We start from the raw sequence: 17,568 nt of genomic DNA, 5'->3' as shown, positions 1-17,568 counted from the left end.
GCTCAATCCACAGTGTGGAACTACATGTGGGCAGAGTTGTGTTTTCTTTTTGCTGCTGAAGAGAGACTTTCAAGTTTGCCACAAATCCCAGGCATGTGAGCACATTTTCCTACTAAAATACCTCCTTACACACTCCCTGACTTCTAAGGGAGGGAAGTTGACATCCACATTGGTGCTTGATAGTATCACCCTCTGGAAATGCTTCCTCTGCTCCTGGTGGGACACCACAATGTCAATTACAGCTTTTTGTCACAAAGCCGTGACAGCTGGGACTGTAAGATAAATCTGACTCTGAGCATGGAGCCAGCAAGCCTCCCTCACACCCTTCCATTGCTTTGGATGTAGACATTGAGCTTGCCATCAGCCTTTCCAGAGGCATATTCCACCCATTTCTGGCACCAGGTGCTATAAATCATGACCCCTGGAATGGGGAGAGCACCCTAGCAGCCCATCATGTTGCAATGAAACCTCTCTGACAGACTTTCCCCTCCTGTTTGGGAAGAGAAAGTAGGTGATGATGTAGGCTGGCATCCCACTCAGGCATCACACCACCATCACTGCAGAATGTGTAAAACCTCCTGTTTACACTCAAGACCTAGAAACAGCAGCCAAATCTAAACCTAGTTCAGACCTAGAAGTTGAAGGCAAGCATCTGAAGAACACAGGGTCAGCTTAATCCACCCTCATTCTTGCAAATCATGGGCTCTCTGTTCACTTGGAGGGACAGGCTCCTTCTCTTTTATACTCTGCAGAGTCCAGGCAGCTTCAGTGTGAGGATTCACAAATAATATTTTCATTTCCATTTCCCTCTCTGAAGACAACTCTAGAAAGAGATATCAATGTCTTTCTTTTTCTCTCAGTTTGTGATTACAGTAACTAAAATAATAGCTTTTACTACAATTTACAGCTTCCTCATGTCCTGACATGAAGGAGCTTGGTGGTTTCAGGTAGTTTGGTTAAATGACCTACATTTCAAAGCTATTTCAAAGCACTTCATGGCACTTCACTATGTGTTTTTCCCAACATTTTTTTTTCAGGAATACCATGTCTGTCTGAATCCTCAAGTCTGCAAAAGTCATCATACTATGCAAGTAAGGACTTTACTTGAATAACTGATTTTTGAATGGCATTCATTGTGTTATCTCAATTCAGACTGTGTATTATACACAGCAACCTATATTTTGATCCTTGCAGTTCAGCAAAAATCATGTTAATGATGGTAAAATTACAGCTGCTACCAGGTGACTGATTATTTGCACATCAAAGATTTTGTTCCTTGCTCAATTTCTGATACACTGGCAATTTTCTGTTACCCTCTCTAAAAAATATTATTTGTGCAACAATGTTAAAATGTAATAAACTTATGATCTCATATTTCCCACAAAGTGAATAGGCAGTTTGAAAAATATGTTGAGTCTCCAAATAAAAGGGCTTTGTTGGTATTTATCTTCCCAACCAGATTATGTTATCTATTAGACTTTCTCCCACCAGCTGGCTGAATTAATGCCTTGTGAAACTTCCGTGCTAACATGACAGGCATCACAGACACCACATCATTTTTTAAGACAAAGCCATCCATCTCCTGGGTCTCTTCTCAAGAGAGAAAACTTATTTCCCTGCCTTTCAAATGGTTTAATCTCAAAACCTCAAAGGACTAATCTCAAAACAGAGTGAAAGCACAGACCCTCAAATCTTTTCAAATAGATTCACATTTGAATAAGCAACTTGAGAAAAATAAGAATGACGAAGCTCCAGAACTAAAGATGTCTCTGTGTGTAGAGTCCATGGTGGGATCACATTATTTGACAGCTGTGAAAGAGCTGTTGTGGTCTAGGATGCAAAGTATGGCTGAAATTCAGCAGAGGAATGTGAAGGTTGGTTTCTGGTCCTGCACTTCTTGAGTTTTTAGTCATGGTGTTGATGTTGTCTTTGTGCAATAACTGTAAATCCCTGTGGGAGGCTGCTTTCCTTTAGAAACCACACTCAGTCACAGGATATTTCTCTCTTCCTTCACTAGCAATTTGTATTGTCACCCAGCATGAAAAATAATACTCCAGCTGTTTTCAATTTCATCTCTGTCCTTTGGTGGACATTTCTGTGCCAAGCCTTGCTTTTGTCTTAATTATATTTGTGAACAGAAAGAATAAATTTTCACTGTTGTTTGCCCATTAACCAAATTTTAAATTTTCTGTCTGGGTCCCAATGACATGATGCTAATTTAAAAATTTAAATTTGGAGGCCATAAAAAAGTCTTTATAGTCTTGAAGCACTTCACTAATATTAGCTGTTGGTGTGTCCAACAGTTCAAATCACAGCTGAATTTCTCTGGAATGTGTGACCCACAGCACTGCTCTAGGTCTGAAGAAGTCTCTGTTACAAATCTACCTCAGTCATCAGCCAAATATTTTCAAGTCTCTGTTTTCTCTGTAAAAATGGAGATAAGGGTACTAACAACTTTTTTCCAGAAAAAAATTAAATCACTTCTGAGGCATATGTAAAAATGCAAGGAGATCCTAGTTCTGGTTCCATTATACCAGTATCACTGTATGCATATTGCTGGTGCACACAACTATATGTCATTGAATATATTTGAATGACTGTTATGAGGCCAGTATGTAAATTTTGCCTTTGATGTATGGGTTAATGGAAAATCTGACTAATGCAAACCTGACAATCAACCCAAGCTCTGCACAGAACCCAGCACTCTGCACTGGTTCTGTGCCTGAAGTCTCCATCTGGCTAGGCTGTTTCATTTCCCATCACTGAAGCTTTTACTCAATTTTAAGTCAGATTTCCATTTTTACTGTTGATGTTGGATCTGGCTTTGCCCATGATCCTGCACCCTTCAAAGCAGTAGCTTACACTCAGGGTCTGAGTGTTTGTCAGAGAAGGCTACCGACAGCCAGAATGTTTGTGAGGCTTCCTTTAGACTCTTGTCTGTCCAGGCTTTGAGGGTTTCAGCCACCCTTGGTGAAAGTTGTCTTTAAACATACTCCTGCATCCTCTTTTTTTGATTCATCCTTTTCTCTTTCACCTTTTCCAGGGTGGACAGCTGAACAAATCACATAATCTAGATCTGCTGTTAATTCTCAGCAGTGGAGAGGTCTCCTGATGCCTCACACAAATTCAAGTTTCTCCCTAGTCAGAACTAAAAATCATTTGTGAAAAGAAGAAAAAGATACAGCAACAACATTAACAAGCTTTTTTCTCTCTTCTGTTTTTCTTCTATCCACTTCATTCTGGTCAAGAGGGATTTCTTATTGTGAGACTAAATTTATTACATTCCCCTCCATATCAGACACAACCTTCTCATGAATAGGATTCTTAACCCAAAATAAATTATGAATGATGGTTTCCTGACAGCAACTGCTCAAATTGAAACTTCAGCAAATGTCAGATATGAGGCCAGAATCTGTTTGAGTCCCCAAGGAAAAGGAACTGGACTTACAAGGGAAGAGCCTGTTTGCTTCAGAGATGTGCTTGTAGTCTCTGTGCATGTGGGTGTGCATGTACTATTGTGCCTTTTAGATGCATTTTATTTCATTCATAAATTGTGCATTATACAGTAGGACCTTCCCGCCATAATACCTTTGGCATGTCAGTTCTAATACATAAAGTCACAGAATGGTTTGGGTTGGAAGAGCCTAAAAGATCATCCAGTTCCAACCCCCTGCCATGGACAGGGTCACCTTCCACTCGACCAGAGCTAGCTCAGAGCCCCATCCAGCCTGGCCTTGAACTTCCAGGGATGGGGCAGCCACAGCTTCTCAAGGCACCCTGTGCCAGGGCCTCACCATCCTCTTAGAAAAGAATTTCTTCTGTAAATCTAACTAATTTCCCTTCTCTTTCAGTCTGAACCCAATTCCCCTTTTCCCACCACTTCCTGATGAAGAATCCTTCTTCAGTTTCCTTTTAGGCCTTTTCACATACAGACAGGAAGGCTGCCATGAGGTCTTTATGCAACTTTCTCTTCTCTAGGCTGAACAGAACTTAATTGATACTAATCCAGGAAGTTCCTTACCCTTCTGTAGCTGTTTTTATGAGTAAACCCATTATTTTCAGCACAGCTTGCTCCTGTTAACAGTAAGGACAAATTCATAGAGCTGCAGAGGAAGGAATTTCACTGTCCTTATTTATCTTTACCTTACTGGAGCTCCTGCCCATCCATGTCTTAAATGGGGATCTTTACATGCATTAAAACACACTAAAGAGCCATCTTGAAGCCAGTGCTGTAGAACAAAAGTTTGGTTTTTATGGCTTCCCTAGAGATACTGTAATTATGTACAGCAGTGATGGTAAGGTTGTCAAAAAATTGCCTGTTCCTCCATTTTATGTGAAAACTTTTCCATGCAAAACCAAAAAGTGCAGTGCCTGTGGCTAATGCCTTGATACATTCCTTGTCACTTACTCCTGCATGTTTTCACTCATTCTTGTTCCACCTTTTCACCAGCCAACAACACTGTTTGCATAAAAAGATGTTTTACAAGTCCTTTAAACACTGCTTATTAAAGAGGTTCTCTTAGGTTTTAGAGAATGAGCTCTGTCTTTCATCAGTAAATAATTTTCCCCCATTCTATGCTTCTTACTTGTGCATTCTAACTCCTCTCTGCAGCTGGAAGGATGACTGTAGATGTTGTCACAGTAATGATACTATTACAACATGACAGCTGAGGGAAAAACATGTGGAAAAACTGATATTATTTTTTCAGAGGATAACTGGTTCAAGCCAGGTAAAAACTGATGAGTTTTTGGACACCATGACTTTGCAGAAATTAATTTGATATTGCAGTCACAATTCTCCCCTTTAATAGGATTATATAAAACTGTCTGTCACTTTAGGGGCTTAAAATGCTTTATCAGTGAGAATATATATTTGTGGGTGGTTTCAACAGAGCTGCAGAGTAAATTCTGATAGAGAGAGGAATAGTACAATGGGAATTGCCATCAGGGTGACTGCATCCATTCATACAGTTTAAGTGTTTGTTACAGAGGGAGATTCAGATGCCAGTTTTTAGATCTGTGTGAACAGAAGGTATTCAGAGAAATCAGCCTGTTCACAGGTGACACCACACAAAAGCTGGTCTACAGTTATAGTTCAGACAGGTGATGATTTCTGAATATTTTTGTATTGTGCATTGGGTCAAAAAAAAGTACCAAAGGAGTGCCGGTTACTTATGGCAGTGGGGAATAAGGGCTAGGTTTCCACACAGAATGCTTACTTTTCTTTCAGCTTCATTTTCCCTTGGAGAATAAAATCCAATTTTCATATAGACTCTACTAATGTAACATGAAATAGGTGCAGAAGAGAGGTCCCAGAGTAGAGCAAGCAATTTTAGTCAGATGGTAACTGAGTGCATTGGGAAGATAACGGATTTGCCAGGTATACGGCATGGTAACATTTTCATCAACTAAAAGGATGCCATATCCTGAAAACTGATTCCAGTGCAACTCCTCTGCTAAATTCTGCAGAACAGAAAGTGTGTGGGATGATGAAGTGGAGGGAAATTCCCTGTTATTTTGGAAGTGAGAGAGCTGAAAGAGTGCAAAGACAAGGTACAAAGGGATGCCTGTAGGAATACACGATACTTCAAATGAACGCAGGCTAAAGTTGGATATTTTAAAGGATGTAGTTCTAATCTTCGCGACTGTTTTGGGCTGGGAGCAAGGGAAACAAGAAAACCTGGTTTCTGTCGCTGGGGACTGGTGTTGGCTGAGCAGTGTCAGCTCCACCCGCAGGGGCAGAGGAGGAATGCAACAGGGAACGGAGAGGATCCTTCTGGGGCATTTTGGAGGGAAGCCGGGAAAATCACAGCACGGCTGTGAATAGTCCGTGAATAGTCACGCTGTTTCACCTGAAACTTTAAAAGGTATTTTATTCCATGCTGTCACTCCTTGCTTATATCTGTGCTGCTTTTAAAAAGCATCTCTCAGGAGCTATTTTTTTTTTTTTTTTTCTGTAGTGGACAGACCCTGCCCAGGATACCTGGCATTTCTGGCTGCGATCCTTACTTGGAACCAAGTAATGGAGGTAAGGTTAAACTCACCATCAATTCTCAGTAAAAGGAAATTCAACAGAGTAGCATCATACTTGAATATCAATTTTCTGCTTCGATTTAAAGATATGGATTGTTAGTCACGACATCTCTACATCTGCTCAACAATTGCAAAGTGTCACTGAAGTAATTCAGGCTATTTGCTTGTAAGCAAGATTCATTTTTGGCAGAGTATTCTTACCTCCTGTTTACTCTCCACCTGCAGCTGTTATTCCCAGCAGGGAGGAGTGGTGTGCTGTTCTTCAGGGCTCACTGACAGAGGAAATGGACAGCAACTGATAACACTGCATAGAAACAGATTTGATGCCAGAGTAACAGACCTGGCTTTGATCTCGTCCTGGTGTCTGTAATTCCCACCTGTGCAAGAGCAGATCAAGGCCAGGCATTTTCAGTTCCCCATGGCAAGTCAGTGGCAACATAACAAGCTCTGCCTCGTGTCTGACTTGACCCATGTGGCTCCTTGAGGGCAGCAGGCAGGATATAGTGATGGAGTTACTGCCCTGGTGCCAGACAGCCCCTGGACTGCTATGAAATCAGTGAACAGCCTGGGGGCTTCCTGCTTAAACAGATTTAGAAAATAAAGGAGGAAATGCTTAGGAATATCTCACAGGATCACAAATAAAAGATATCCCAAAATCTTGTGTATATTGGGTATACTTTAATTCATTGCAAGCATTTTGAATATTAAAAGAATAAGTCATTCCTACTTTCTCTTATTCTTTTCCACTTGCTCTTTTCCAAAGCAATACAGAGCCTCTTGTTTGTCTCTCTTCTGAACCTCTTTTAATGGCTCTAGCTAACTATGTTTTGAATTAGTATCCAGACAGTGAATGGTTCTGATTGTTTTTAATAAATGTGACTGAACAGATTCTGGTTTATTCTGCTGTTGGTAAGTAGTTTCTTCACCAAAACAAAAATATTTATCTGACTCTAAATATTTTTTTTCTAGAGGTTAACCAAAATGCCTTGCTCAATTTATTTTCTCATTTTTGTCCAGAGGAAACAGTTATAACACTCCAAAGAGCTCTAGCATATCAAATATGAATGTAAATAATATATTTCTTATGCAATTGCATGTTTATGTTCATTACACATCATGAAGTAAATGTTCTGTTTGTCAGTGTATATTTCTACACAACAACATGCTGTGAATGAGAATGTTATCCCTTCTCTCAAGCAATGAAAGTGTATTGAGATTTCCACATTTATTTTTTCACTGAGAACTAAGTATGTTGGGATCTCTAGCTGAAAACAATGTTGAAACACCCAGCTGGTATTTATGGTTATTTTATTCCTGCCTTAGGGCCAGAAGATACTAAACTAACTATATCAAACTTTCTTCTTGATATCCTTCCTTCATCCAATTACCCCTTAATACCCTTAATTACTACTCAACCCTGCAAGTTGCCCCAAAATAGCCAGGTCTCCATGTGCTGAAAGTCTGGGAAGCAGCTGGCTACTAACTCCTACAAAACTCTTTGGAAGGTTATGTGGTAGTCTGCAGTGTTTGTCAGTGGGTCTGAGAGGTGTGTCTGGAGATGGTCAACACAAGTGGGTAGTACCAGCCTGGCTGAATCCGCTAGGGACTAGGGACTGGGTTCTGAAACTAGGATCTGCCACTGAGATACTGAGAGGAGCTGAATGTGTATCACGTTTCAGCCTACCTGGTTATCACAGAGAGGTGCTTTCTACTGTTGGAGTCAATCTGTTGGCATAAAATGATGACACTGATGATTTAGGAGGGCTGACGGCTGTGCATGTGGCACCCTCATCCAGGTGCAGAGATGAATTCCCAAAGGGAAGCCTGAGCTGGGCACTGCCATAGGTGTGTAAGGTTCACGCTGCTGCTCCTTGCTTTGTGGGCGGCTTCTCTACCAACTCTCCCTCACCCTGAGCACTGCAACAACAACCCCAGATGTCTGGAGCACCCATCAACCACCCACACTCCAATCGGGGGTATAACCCTCACTGTGTTCTCTTCAAAGACCCAACCATGCTACTGGACACAGAAAATCATAGAATATCCTGAATTGGAAGAAACCCAAAAGGATCATCAAAATCCAGCTCCTGCTCCTGTACAGGACAACCCCAAGAATCCACCGTGTGCCTGAGAGGGTTGTCCAAATGCTTCTTGAACCTTGTCAGGGTTGATACCATAAGCACTTTCCTGGGGTGCCCACCACCATCTGGGTGAGGAACCTTTTCCTAATATCCAACCCAAGCCCCTCCTGACACAGCTTCATGTCATTCCCTCAGATCTTTTCAGGGGTCACCACGGAGATGAGATCAGTGCTTTCCCCTCTGCTTCCCCTCACAAGGAAGCTGCAGAACAGCTGCGAGGTGTCCCTCCATCTCCTGCAGGCTGAAGAGAGCAAGTGCCCTCAGCCGCTCCTTATAAGAATCAGAATCGGTGCTGCTGGCATGGGCAAGCTCTGGTTTTGGGTTTGTCGTGCCCCCGGTTTGCTACATTCTCCCAAAAATATCTTAACCCGCAGTTTTTTCTGTGTACTTTTTGTAGGATGTAATTTGTGCGGGATACACTTTGAATGGGCGGGCGGGGTGATCCCGGCTCCGGGGCTCCCGGCTTGAGCCCGGGGCAGGTCCGGAGCGTTCGGGCGGCCCGCGGGGACGGAGGACGGGACAGAGCGGGTCGGCGTCGCCGCCACCGTCGAGCAGGGGTCGGTGCCCGCCAGGTCGCGTCGGAGACTGGTGCGGCCTCTGCCGGGGAAGAGAGCCAGACGCCGGGAGGGAAGGAGAAAGAGAGGGAGGGTGGGTCGGTGGGTGCCGGCGGCGACATCCGGAGCGGGACCTCCCTCCCTCCCTCCCTCAGTTCCTCGCTGCGCTCCGCTCGGCGCCCGCGGTGGGGCGGGAGCGGGCGTGGCGCCGGAGCGGAGCCCCGTAGCAGCTCGGTCTCCGCTCTCTCCCTCCCCCGGCGGCTGCGGGCCGGGCGGCGAGGCCGGAGCGCCCCGCAGCCGGGGCGGGGTGGAAATTTACCGGGTCGGTCTTCTGCGAGGCTGCGAGCGAGGGGCTCGGCAGGAGGCGGAGGGAGGGCGGGGAGCGGCGGAGCATCATCTGGCGGGGAACGCGAGGGACCAAATGACTGTGAGGAAGGGCGGTAGCCGCCACCGAGAGAGGAGCGAGCCGCGGCGCAGCGGCAGCAGCAGCCCCGCTCCCCCCGGCGGCGATGGCGGCGGCGGGGCTGGGCTGAGCTGAGCCGGGCCGAGCCGAGCCGAGCCGCATGGCGCGGGCCTGATGTCGGAGCGCGGCCCGGTGCCGCGGCGGCGCTGCGGGAGCAGGAGGAGGATGGCGGGGCTGGCGTGGAAGTGGCCGCGGACCCGCCTGCCCGTGGGCGCCAGCGCCCTGGGCGTCTTCGTCCTCTGCTGGCTTTACGTGTTCCCCGTGTACCGGCTGCCCGACGAGAAGGAAATCGTGCAGGGGGTGCTGCTGCAGCAGGGCAAGGCGTGGAGGAGGAACCAGACTGCGGTCGCCCTGTTCAGGTACCGCCGTGCGCGGCCCAAGGGCAGCGGGGACGGGCAGCCGCGCGAATCCGCGGCCCTCAGCCCACTCGGGCGCCTTCCCTACCCTGCCGAACCCCAAACTTTATTCTTTCTTCCCCGAGCTTTTGTTTTTTCACAGCGGGCGGCAGGCAGGCAGGGCCCTTTCTGCCCAGCAAAACTTTTTTTGGGGTGGCTCCGTTCGCTGCAGGGAGGAGAAGGGGCTTGGCGCGAGGGATGGAGGCTTTTCCTCGCAGGGATACCTTTGCGAGGGGGGTGAGATGCCCAGGGATTGCGGCGGTTGCCTGCACAATGGGATGCTTCTCGGATATCAGCGGCACTGGCAGCCCCTGTGGCTGCTAACAAAGCCCAGGGCTGCCAGCCCGGCGTCCCTCGGTGCTGGGGACGGCCAGCTTGCTGCCAGGAGAAAGCCCAGCCTGTGGAGCTCCCCGGGATGCGCAAGGCAAGGTTTGCGTGGATGTGCATTCGTGTCAGCCTGCCCGCCCTGAGCAGCGCTTGGGAAGCTCCGCGCTGCTCCTCGGCTCTGTGTGGGTTTATTATAGAAGCCACGTGAAAAGGCACCTTTTTTCTCCTCTGTGCTTTTGACGTGGCTGGGAAATGGCGATAATCCTTGCGGCCCGCTTCACCTTGCCCAGCTGCACAGGAGAGGACGAATGTTGCAACCAAGCTACCACAGCCGAGAGCGGTGGAAAACCGAGCGGGTCCCTGCGGTGGGGAGGATTTTTTGAATCACTCCGCTTTAAAAGCGTGTGCAGCGGAGATTTGCATCCCCTCAAAAATTTCTCACGTGTTTGGATAAAATACAGACATTTGGAAGAGAGACAGATTTCCCTCCCTTTCCCAGAGGGAAGCTGGTTTTTTTCTCCCTGTCCTCCAAGTAGCAAATTAAAGATCAGAGTGAGTGGTAATCAAATTGCCTCCAGAAAAATCCTCTTTAGTAAAATGAATCAGAGCCAAAATTCAAGGGACTTATTTTCCCATTTGAAAATATTTTTGTTTGTTTTTAAGTGGTATACAGTTTTATTTTAAATTCTTCAGTATTTTCTGAATATATTCATCTTTGTCATGAACTGGAGCTGATGTGGTTGCTTAATATGTTGTGTGCTGGGATAACAAACTTTACAGTTCTTGAAAGGCACATTTGTCATTAGCCCCTAAAGCCTGCAGGAAATCTGAGCAATGATAGGTGATAAGGAGGTGTGTGTTAATACTATTTCATTAGGCAGGCCTGGAAGAAGTCTTCCCTTTAATACCGAACTAGCAATAAGGTACAGATGCAGGATCCCTCTCCTAAAGCACTTAACTAACAGTAGAAGCTATGTTGATCTTCTTGAACATTAATTAATCTTGATCCTGTGCACCAAAGACCCGCCTTTTGGGGGTAGATGAATCCAGGTTTTATTAAAAATTGCCCCATAGCTTATGTAGGAAAGAGTTTGGTCTATTAGTTGTCATGTTAGTAAACCAGATGTTGTTTCAAGATTGGTAGTGCTGCTGCAGTTTCATTTTACAAAACAGTTTTAGACCCTTTCTACCACATGGTTTAGTAACAAAAACTGTGGCTTATCAGCTATTCTACTTGTCCATATGTTTTTTCTACTCTCTAAGCATAGAGATTTTCTCAGAGGTGCTATTGAAGAGAGTCTTATGCAATAAGAGGAGCTTGTTTTCTTGTCTGAGTCTCTTGATGAGTTGGTGCAGCACTAAATACAATGAACTTTAAATCAGTCTGCTTTGAAAGTAGTTTTTCAGAGAAGTTGTATGCTGGAGATATGTAGTGAGTCTAGTAAACTGTGTTATTCCAACAGTTGTGAAGTAGAACTCTATCTTTGCTGCTTAAATTTGCTTCTCTTCATGACAAAAGATTTTGAAGTTGAAGCCCATGTCAGGCAAGCTGCTGTATATTTGAGGTTAACAGAAACTCTTTGCTCTGGTCCTGCTGTCCCTAAGCAAGCCAGCTGTAAAAACTCCAAGTTTAACTTTCTGCTGGAAAATTCCAGAGACTATCAGTCTCTGTTTGAATAGGAAAGGAGGGATAGAACTTCACAGAAAACCTGCATGTGAACTTTCAAGTAATATGGCATTCCATGGTAGTCTAATATTAAATGTGCTTTAATTTATTATTAATAAAATATTTTTTAAGAGCAGTGTTAATTGCTGTTCTCCCTAGCACTTCTGCCACGTTCTGATTAACAAACAATTTTGGTTTTGCTCAGTTTGAAGCATAAATTGGAGTTAAACTGGGCTAAAAATCCATACACAAATATTCACAGCACTATTTTGTGTAATACAGTGGCATTTGTGGTATTGTATAGCCAGGTTCTTGGTACACAGAGCAAACACCTGATAGGTTTGGAACTTTCTCCTCATGTAAACTCACTGGACTTCTATTGCTGAAGTAGATGTTGGGTAATTAACTTGATGAAGTTATACTTTTCAAACCTCAGAAAGACTATTCTCCCTTTGCCTTCTGTACCTGGATCAAGGGCAGCTTCACTAAGTGACTTAGCGAGTTCAACAAAACCATCTGGGTAATTTAGGATAGTTTGAGTTAAGCCCTAGCAACCCAAGCTGGTGGCTCTTCAATCTCCACTGCTGCTTCCCTCTTCTCTGTACAGCCAGAAACCTTATGGAAAGATGTGATCCCTGTACACCCTTGCTTATGCAAGGACTCAGACTGGCCTGGTTCTTGTGGACTGATTCAATGGCGGTTTTGTGTTTGAACGAATTTCCAGAACTGGTTATCAGATATAAATACCTGTATAATTAGCCATGGATGCTTTTAAATTTCGAGATGCTAGAAGTTCAGGGTAGTCATACTGTGAAAATATCTCCTGTCTGACAAATGCTGAATATTCTGTTAGTCAGATGGTAGAACTGCAAAGTGGTCAAAATAGGAGTAAGACCATCATTAGAGCCACTAAGAGCTAATGTGTCTAATCTGCCTACAATATAATGGCTTGTCATCCTCAGGTGGTTAATGATATTGAGCCCTAAATGTTTTTATGGATTGCTTAGGGTTTTTTTTTAGGGCATAGTGCTGCTGAGATTATTTAGGCAAAAATGTTTTTACCCGTCTGTTATTTGCTAAGGTAAATTACATACAGTAATACCTTTAGGATGGTGTTATTTAAAATACTGCAATTCATTAAAGGCAGAACTGGATCTTTTTATCTGCCTTACAAGCTCCACACAACTATAAATCTCAAGCACTGTTTATATGGCACTTCTTTCATTTGTTTTTAGAGGGTGGACTTCCTCTAGGGAGTGAATATGCTCATGGGGGACAGTGGATTTTGGGCTGTCAGGAGTCCCACTGAACAGGTTGGATGATGGTTGGTGTCCTAAGGGTTCTTCAGGAAGAGATGGGACAGTCCCTGCAAGACAGCAGAAAGGCTTTCTTTGAGATTTAGCTTGTGTTCTTGCTTCTGCTGCTTCAGTTTTGTGTGATTCTGTAAGGTCGCCAGGGGTTCTTCTTGGCGTGACTTGGTAGCAGATGTCCCCTCTGAACTCACTGTTCACGACCTGACTCCAGACCAGAGCATCTGCTGCAATTTGTCTCTGCTCTCCAGGGATGTCCCCTCTGACATGGCCAAACTGTCTATGCTCACCTTGGCTGGTGGCTTCTCCACTCCTTTCCACCAGATTTGTCTTCCTGTCCATTTTCCATGGACAGAGCAGAGAAGCTACTGCCCTGAAAACACACAACACAGTCAGTGGCTGAATTGGACAGAATATCCATGCTCTGGTGTATGCAGTATGAATGTGAATAGACTGAGGAGCCTCTTCTACTCTTGGCTTTCTGTGCCCTGCAAGAGTCCTGCTCTGTTCCCAGTGTGCCAGAGGGGCTTTCTCCACTGTGACTCCCTCTTGTCAGCTGCTCTCTGCTGGCTGCTCATGGCTGTACCTGCAGTGCAATCACATGAGGAGCATCCCCCGTGCACATCACTGTTCATTCTGGATTGCATTAACACAGAACTAGAATTCCAGGTAATTTCTCCAGCTGGGTGAGACAGATGCTGTTGCTGAGTCAGCAAGGTTTTCCTTAGTTCAGATGGCTTTTTTTTCTCTCCTCTTTTCATGTCAGCACTGCAAATTACATGAGTGTTGGAATCTTCACTGGGCTATTTCAAGGCAAATCTGAGATTAAATTTTGTGTTGCTCAGGTTCTCTTTAGATAAGAGTTTGGACCTTCTTGAACAGCTTCATCAGATTCAGAACTATTCCTGCTTTCACTAGATGCATATGAAGGACGGAGTTAGGAGTAGACCTGGGAGATGCTGAATCAGGTTAGTTCTACCTGTATGGCCTGAGAAGCCCTGCCCTGAAACTAATGGATATGTCCACATGTTGAGCCAAATCCAGTTCATTTTTCTGTACTGAGTAGGTGTTGCTACTGCCTGGCTGTGTTTTCATCAACATTTTACTTGATTTTTGTTGTTGCTGTGGTATTTACTTTATTGCTGATAAATGGAGTATTTGTAATTTGTAGTTTCCAGCTGAGATGAGAAATTTTGTTGAAGAGGTACAATTTTTAAAAGCAGGTTAAAGGTGAGAGGAAAGAATGGTTCTTACTGCATGTCATTATTTGGAGGCTGTGATGAAGAAAGCAAGCTGTAGAGAGGCTTGGCTCCATATCTTCAAGTCTGTCCATATCTACAAGTCCATATCTGGACTTGTAAAAACTCCAGTGTATATGGGAGGATGTAGCCAGCTCCCTGAGATTCTTTTCCTGTTAGCTGGGAGCAGCCAAAGGCCCACAGCCAGAGGCACTGGGGAGCAGGAGGAACTAGAGGCTTTGTTGGAATTTAGGCTACAGCTGGGGCCCCGATAATCTTTTATGTGCATACCCAGACCCTGCCGAATGTATGTATTTTCCCATTTATGTTTTCCCTTTCTTTGCTCTATAATGGATGGAATGGGCACTGAATCATCCACATAATGTAGCAATGAGTGATTTATTCCTCTAGTTGTAATTTTCATCTTCAGAGCAGCTAAGAGTTGTTGCCATTTGACGTATATTCAATGACATATATGAAAATCGCTATTTTTGAGGCTAGTTCCTAGGAGCTGAATGCATGGAAAATGAATTGTCTTTCATCCTGTAGAATTTATCTTTCCCCAGTGTGGATGAACCTCACTGAAATAAGGAAGCTGTTTGGACTGCAGTCTTCTGTTGTTCCAGTTTTCTGAGCACCAAAAAATACTTAAATTTTAAATCCCTGGATATACATTAATCTTCTTCTTTTTGCTGCATGGGGTTCTCAAAATGCAAGGAAATTGCTCCTAATGCTAAATCATTTTAATGTAGCTGCATACAGTTAAATTCAGACTGAAGCACATTATCCAAGCTAAGTAGTGCTTGTAAACTTCAGTGTAGATTCAGGTTTTGTCATGTCACAATTTTTAAATACAGAAGATCAGAGATTCTTCTCCCATGTCTTGGAATTTAACCTGATTAGATAAACAGCAGATGGGGTGGAACAAGGCACTGATAAGTTCCTGGACCCTGGCAAAGCTTTTTTTTTCTGTAAACTATTTGCTACAGAAGCTCTGAACTTCATGAAGAAGCTGTGCCTGTTGCCTTGACCTTAGTGATATTTGAAATTTTTAACAAGGTGAATTATACTGTGGAGAACTAAATCCTGGTTTTCACCAGGATTCTGGAGGTCATTTTCCCATTGTCCATTTAGGATAAAGCTGAAGGTTGTGAAATTAGATTGTTATAAAATATTTTATGGCTAGCAGAATGGTGTGGGGGTTTTGTTGTTGCATTAAATAAACAGATTTTTATTTTGATTTCTGTTCCATTTGCTGGAAAATGCCCTCCTTAATTTGTTAATTTAGAGATGCCCTTTTCAGATGGAGATGTGGCTACAGTGAGGCTTTCAAAACTGCTGGGATCTACATCTTTCATGATTGCTGAGAGTATCCTGAACATTTCCTGAACAATCATTGTGTTTCTATTACTTCTTTTGTCCCCTCCATCTCCAGCCTATTCCCATCTTAAGCTGCTTGAGGACCTCCTCAGTTTTAAGGAGAGCCCCAGACTATAGGTGTCTCCTTTTGAAATTATCCAATTAACATTCATAGCAGTGATACAAAGAACTTGTGTGAAATTATTTACTCCTTTATCTCCTTCCCCATCTGAACTAACAATACTCTTCTCCAGAGTCTTGCAACTCCCACTGATGATCAGGGCATCTGTTGTTTTGCATCCTTGATGTTCCAGTTGTTGGCTATCAGGCTTTCCAGGTAAATTGCAGACTTTGCATTCATATATTAGCAAGAAAAAGGCTCTAGTTCAGGTTGCCTCTGCTCTGAGGAAGCACCACCAGGTTTAATTTGAAAGTTGCTATAGAGCTATCCTGTATTTTAAGGGATGCTGGAAAACAGATCATCAACTATTTTCCTTGATTTCTTGTGAGAAAAGCTTGCTCTGCATATTTCTAGAATGCAAGGAGTGGCTGTTGATGTAATAGAGAAATAACAGCTTTGTATTTCCTGTCAGAGATGGAAGACAAAACATATTTTTTTCTCCAGTGAAGCGATTTACATATTTTCCTGTATGATCTATCTTGGCCAAATGTCAGTTCTGGGATTCTATTTCATCTACCTCAGTGTTTGGATGTTCCCTTGTTCTGCTGATGCTGTTGGTCCTGTGGTGTGGTGATACCCTAGGACAGCTTGATGAGGGACCTACTGCTGTAGGTAGTACTCAGAAATGCCAAGAGGGTTGAGGAAACTAGTGCAAAAAGCTGGAAATGTGCAGTGAACAGCTGATGCTGAACCCAAAGCTCTGGGTGATTGATGCCTGCCTTTCTCAGTGGGTTGGTATGGTTTAGGCCTAATGGCAAATGGGATGAAGACTGAGGTTACTCCTGCTTTTAACTGTCAGAGGACTGGATTTTGATTCCCCATTTACTTCTGTACAGCAAAGGAAGCAGAGTTATAAAGGGAATTATGGAAACTATGTACATGACATGGTTATCTCTTGTAACTGAACTTCAGGTCTAGGTCACCACTAGCATCGGTTGGGAATTCTGTGAGTAATTGCCACTGTCCAGAAATTATTATTTCTGAAGTACCATAAGCTGTAGAGAGACATTCTGTGCTCTGGAGGATTTTCCTTTCAAGAGTGTGTGGTGAGATCCCGGCTATGCAGATTAGGAATTTTGATTAGTGGGATGGGTTTTCCATCTGTTAATGCAATTTTTAATGTGGAGGAATACCTGGGCAAGTGACAGGCTGTAGGAATGTCCCCTGAAGAAGTGATCCAGTGCTTGTGCTGAAGGATTGGTGGGTAGTGGCTCTTCCTGCTGCTAGAAGCTGGAATACCAACTTACTCCTTGTGAAGTGTGCAATGCATTTGTTTTAGTTGTTTTCTTCTTTCTGTGACTTCCATTGAAGCATTTATCTATTTCAAAGAGAATAGAAGAGCTCTTTATTCCATATGTAGCATTCACTAGGGATATGAATTCCTGTTCCTGGGTAGTAACTCACAGTTACTTACAGTATAAGGAATGAATTGTCAGCTACTGGTGAAATTCAAATTTTCTCCTTTTGCTTCATCTGTGAGTTCTGTCACTAGACAACAGTAGCGAGTGCTGCAGCAGACATTCCTAAATGGGATGTAGTATTTAGATGATCCTTGCTCATTATGGATGATTTACTGCTATCCAGTCAGGCAGCATTGCCTTCTTATTTGTCTGAGCGAGCTTCAGACTCTTTGCAGTCTCCTTTGTTGTGCCATTTAGTGCTTAATGGCAATGTAGAGAACATGAGAATGAATCCATATAGGGTGTGTAACATGGGATAGCAAGGAGATGCAAACTTCGTGAGGCAGGATCAGAGGAATGCAGTTAGATCAGAGAAGAATGGGAATGATGAAGTGAGCACTCTGTCTACAGCTTGCTTAAAGATTGATTTGAAAAATAAATTTGAGATAAAAGCATGCTGTATTTAATGTGCTTTTAGATCTCTATAATTTTTATTATGTA

The 17,568-nt window shown here is 43.7% G+C and overlaps 1 protein-coding gene across 1 annotated transcript in view; it reads left to right on the top strand.

Moving 5' to 3' along the window:
- The first annotated feature begins 9,127 nt into the window (after positions 1-9,127).
- ST8SIA1 (ST8 alpha-N-acetyl-neuraminide alpha-2,8-sialyltransferase 1) overlaps positions 9,128-17,568 on the top strand; it is a 96,063-nt gene continuing 87,622 nt past the window's right edge. The window contains exon 1 of the mRNA XM_056516280.1: positions 9,128-9,550. Within this exon, the coding sequence (XP_056372255.1) occupies positions 9,306-9,550 (245 nt within the window). The 5' untranslated portion in view covers positions 9,128-9,305. The remainder of the gene's footprint in view (positions 9,551-17,568) is intronic.

Source organism: Oenanthe melanoleuca, chromosome 1A, assembly GCF_029582105.1.
Source record: "Oenanthe melanoleuca isolate GR-GAL-2019-014 chromosome 1A, OMel1.0, whole genome shotgun sequence".
Lineage (NCBI taxonomy): Eukaryota > Metazoa > Chordata > Aves > Passeriformes > Muscicapidae > Oenanthe > Oenanthe melanoleuca.
The sequence above is the reverse complement of the archived record's forward strand: the minus strand, read 5'-3'. Positions and strand labels throughout refer to the sequence as shown.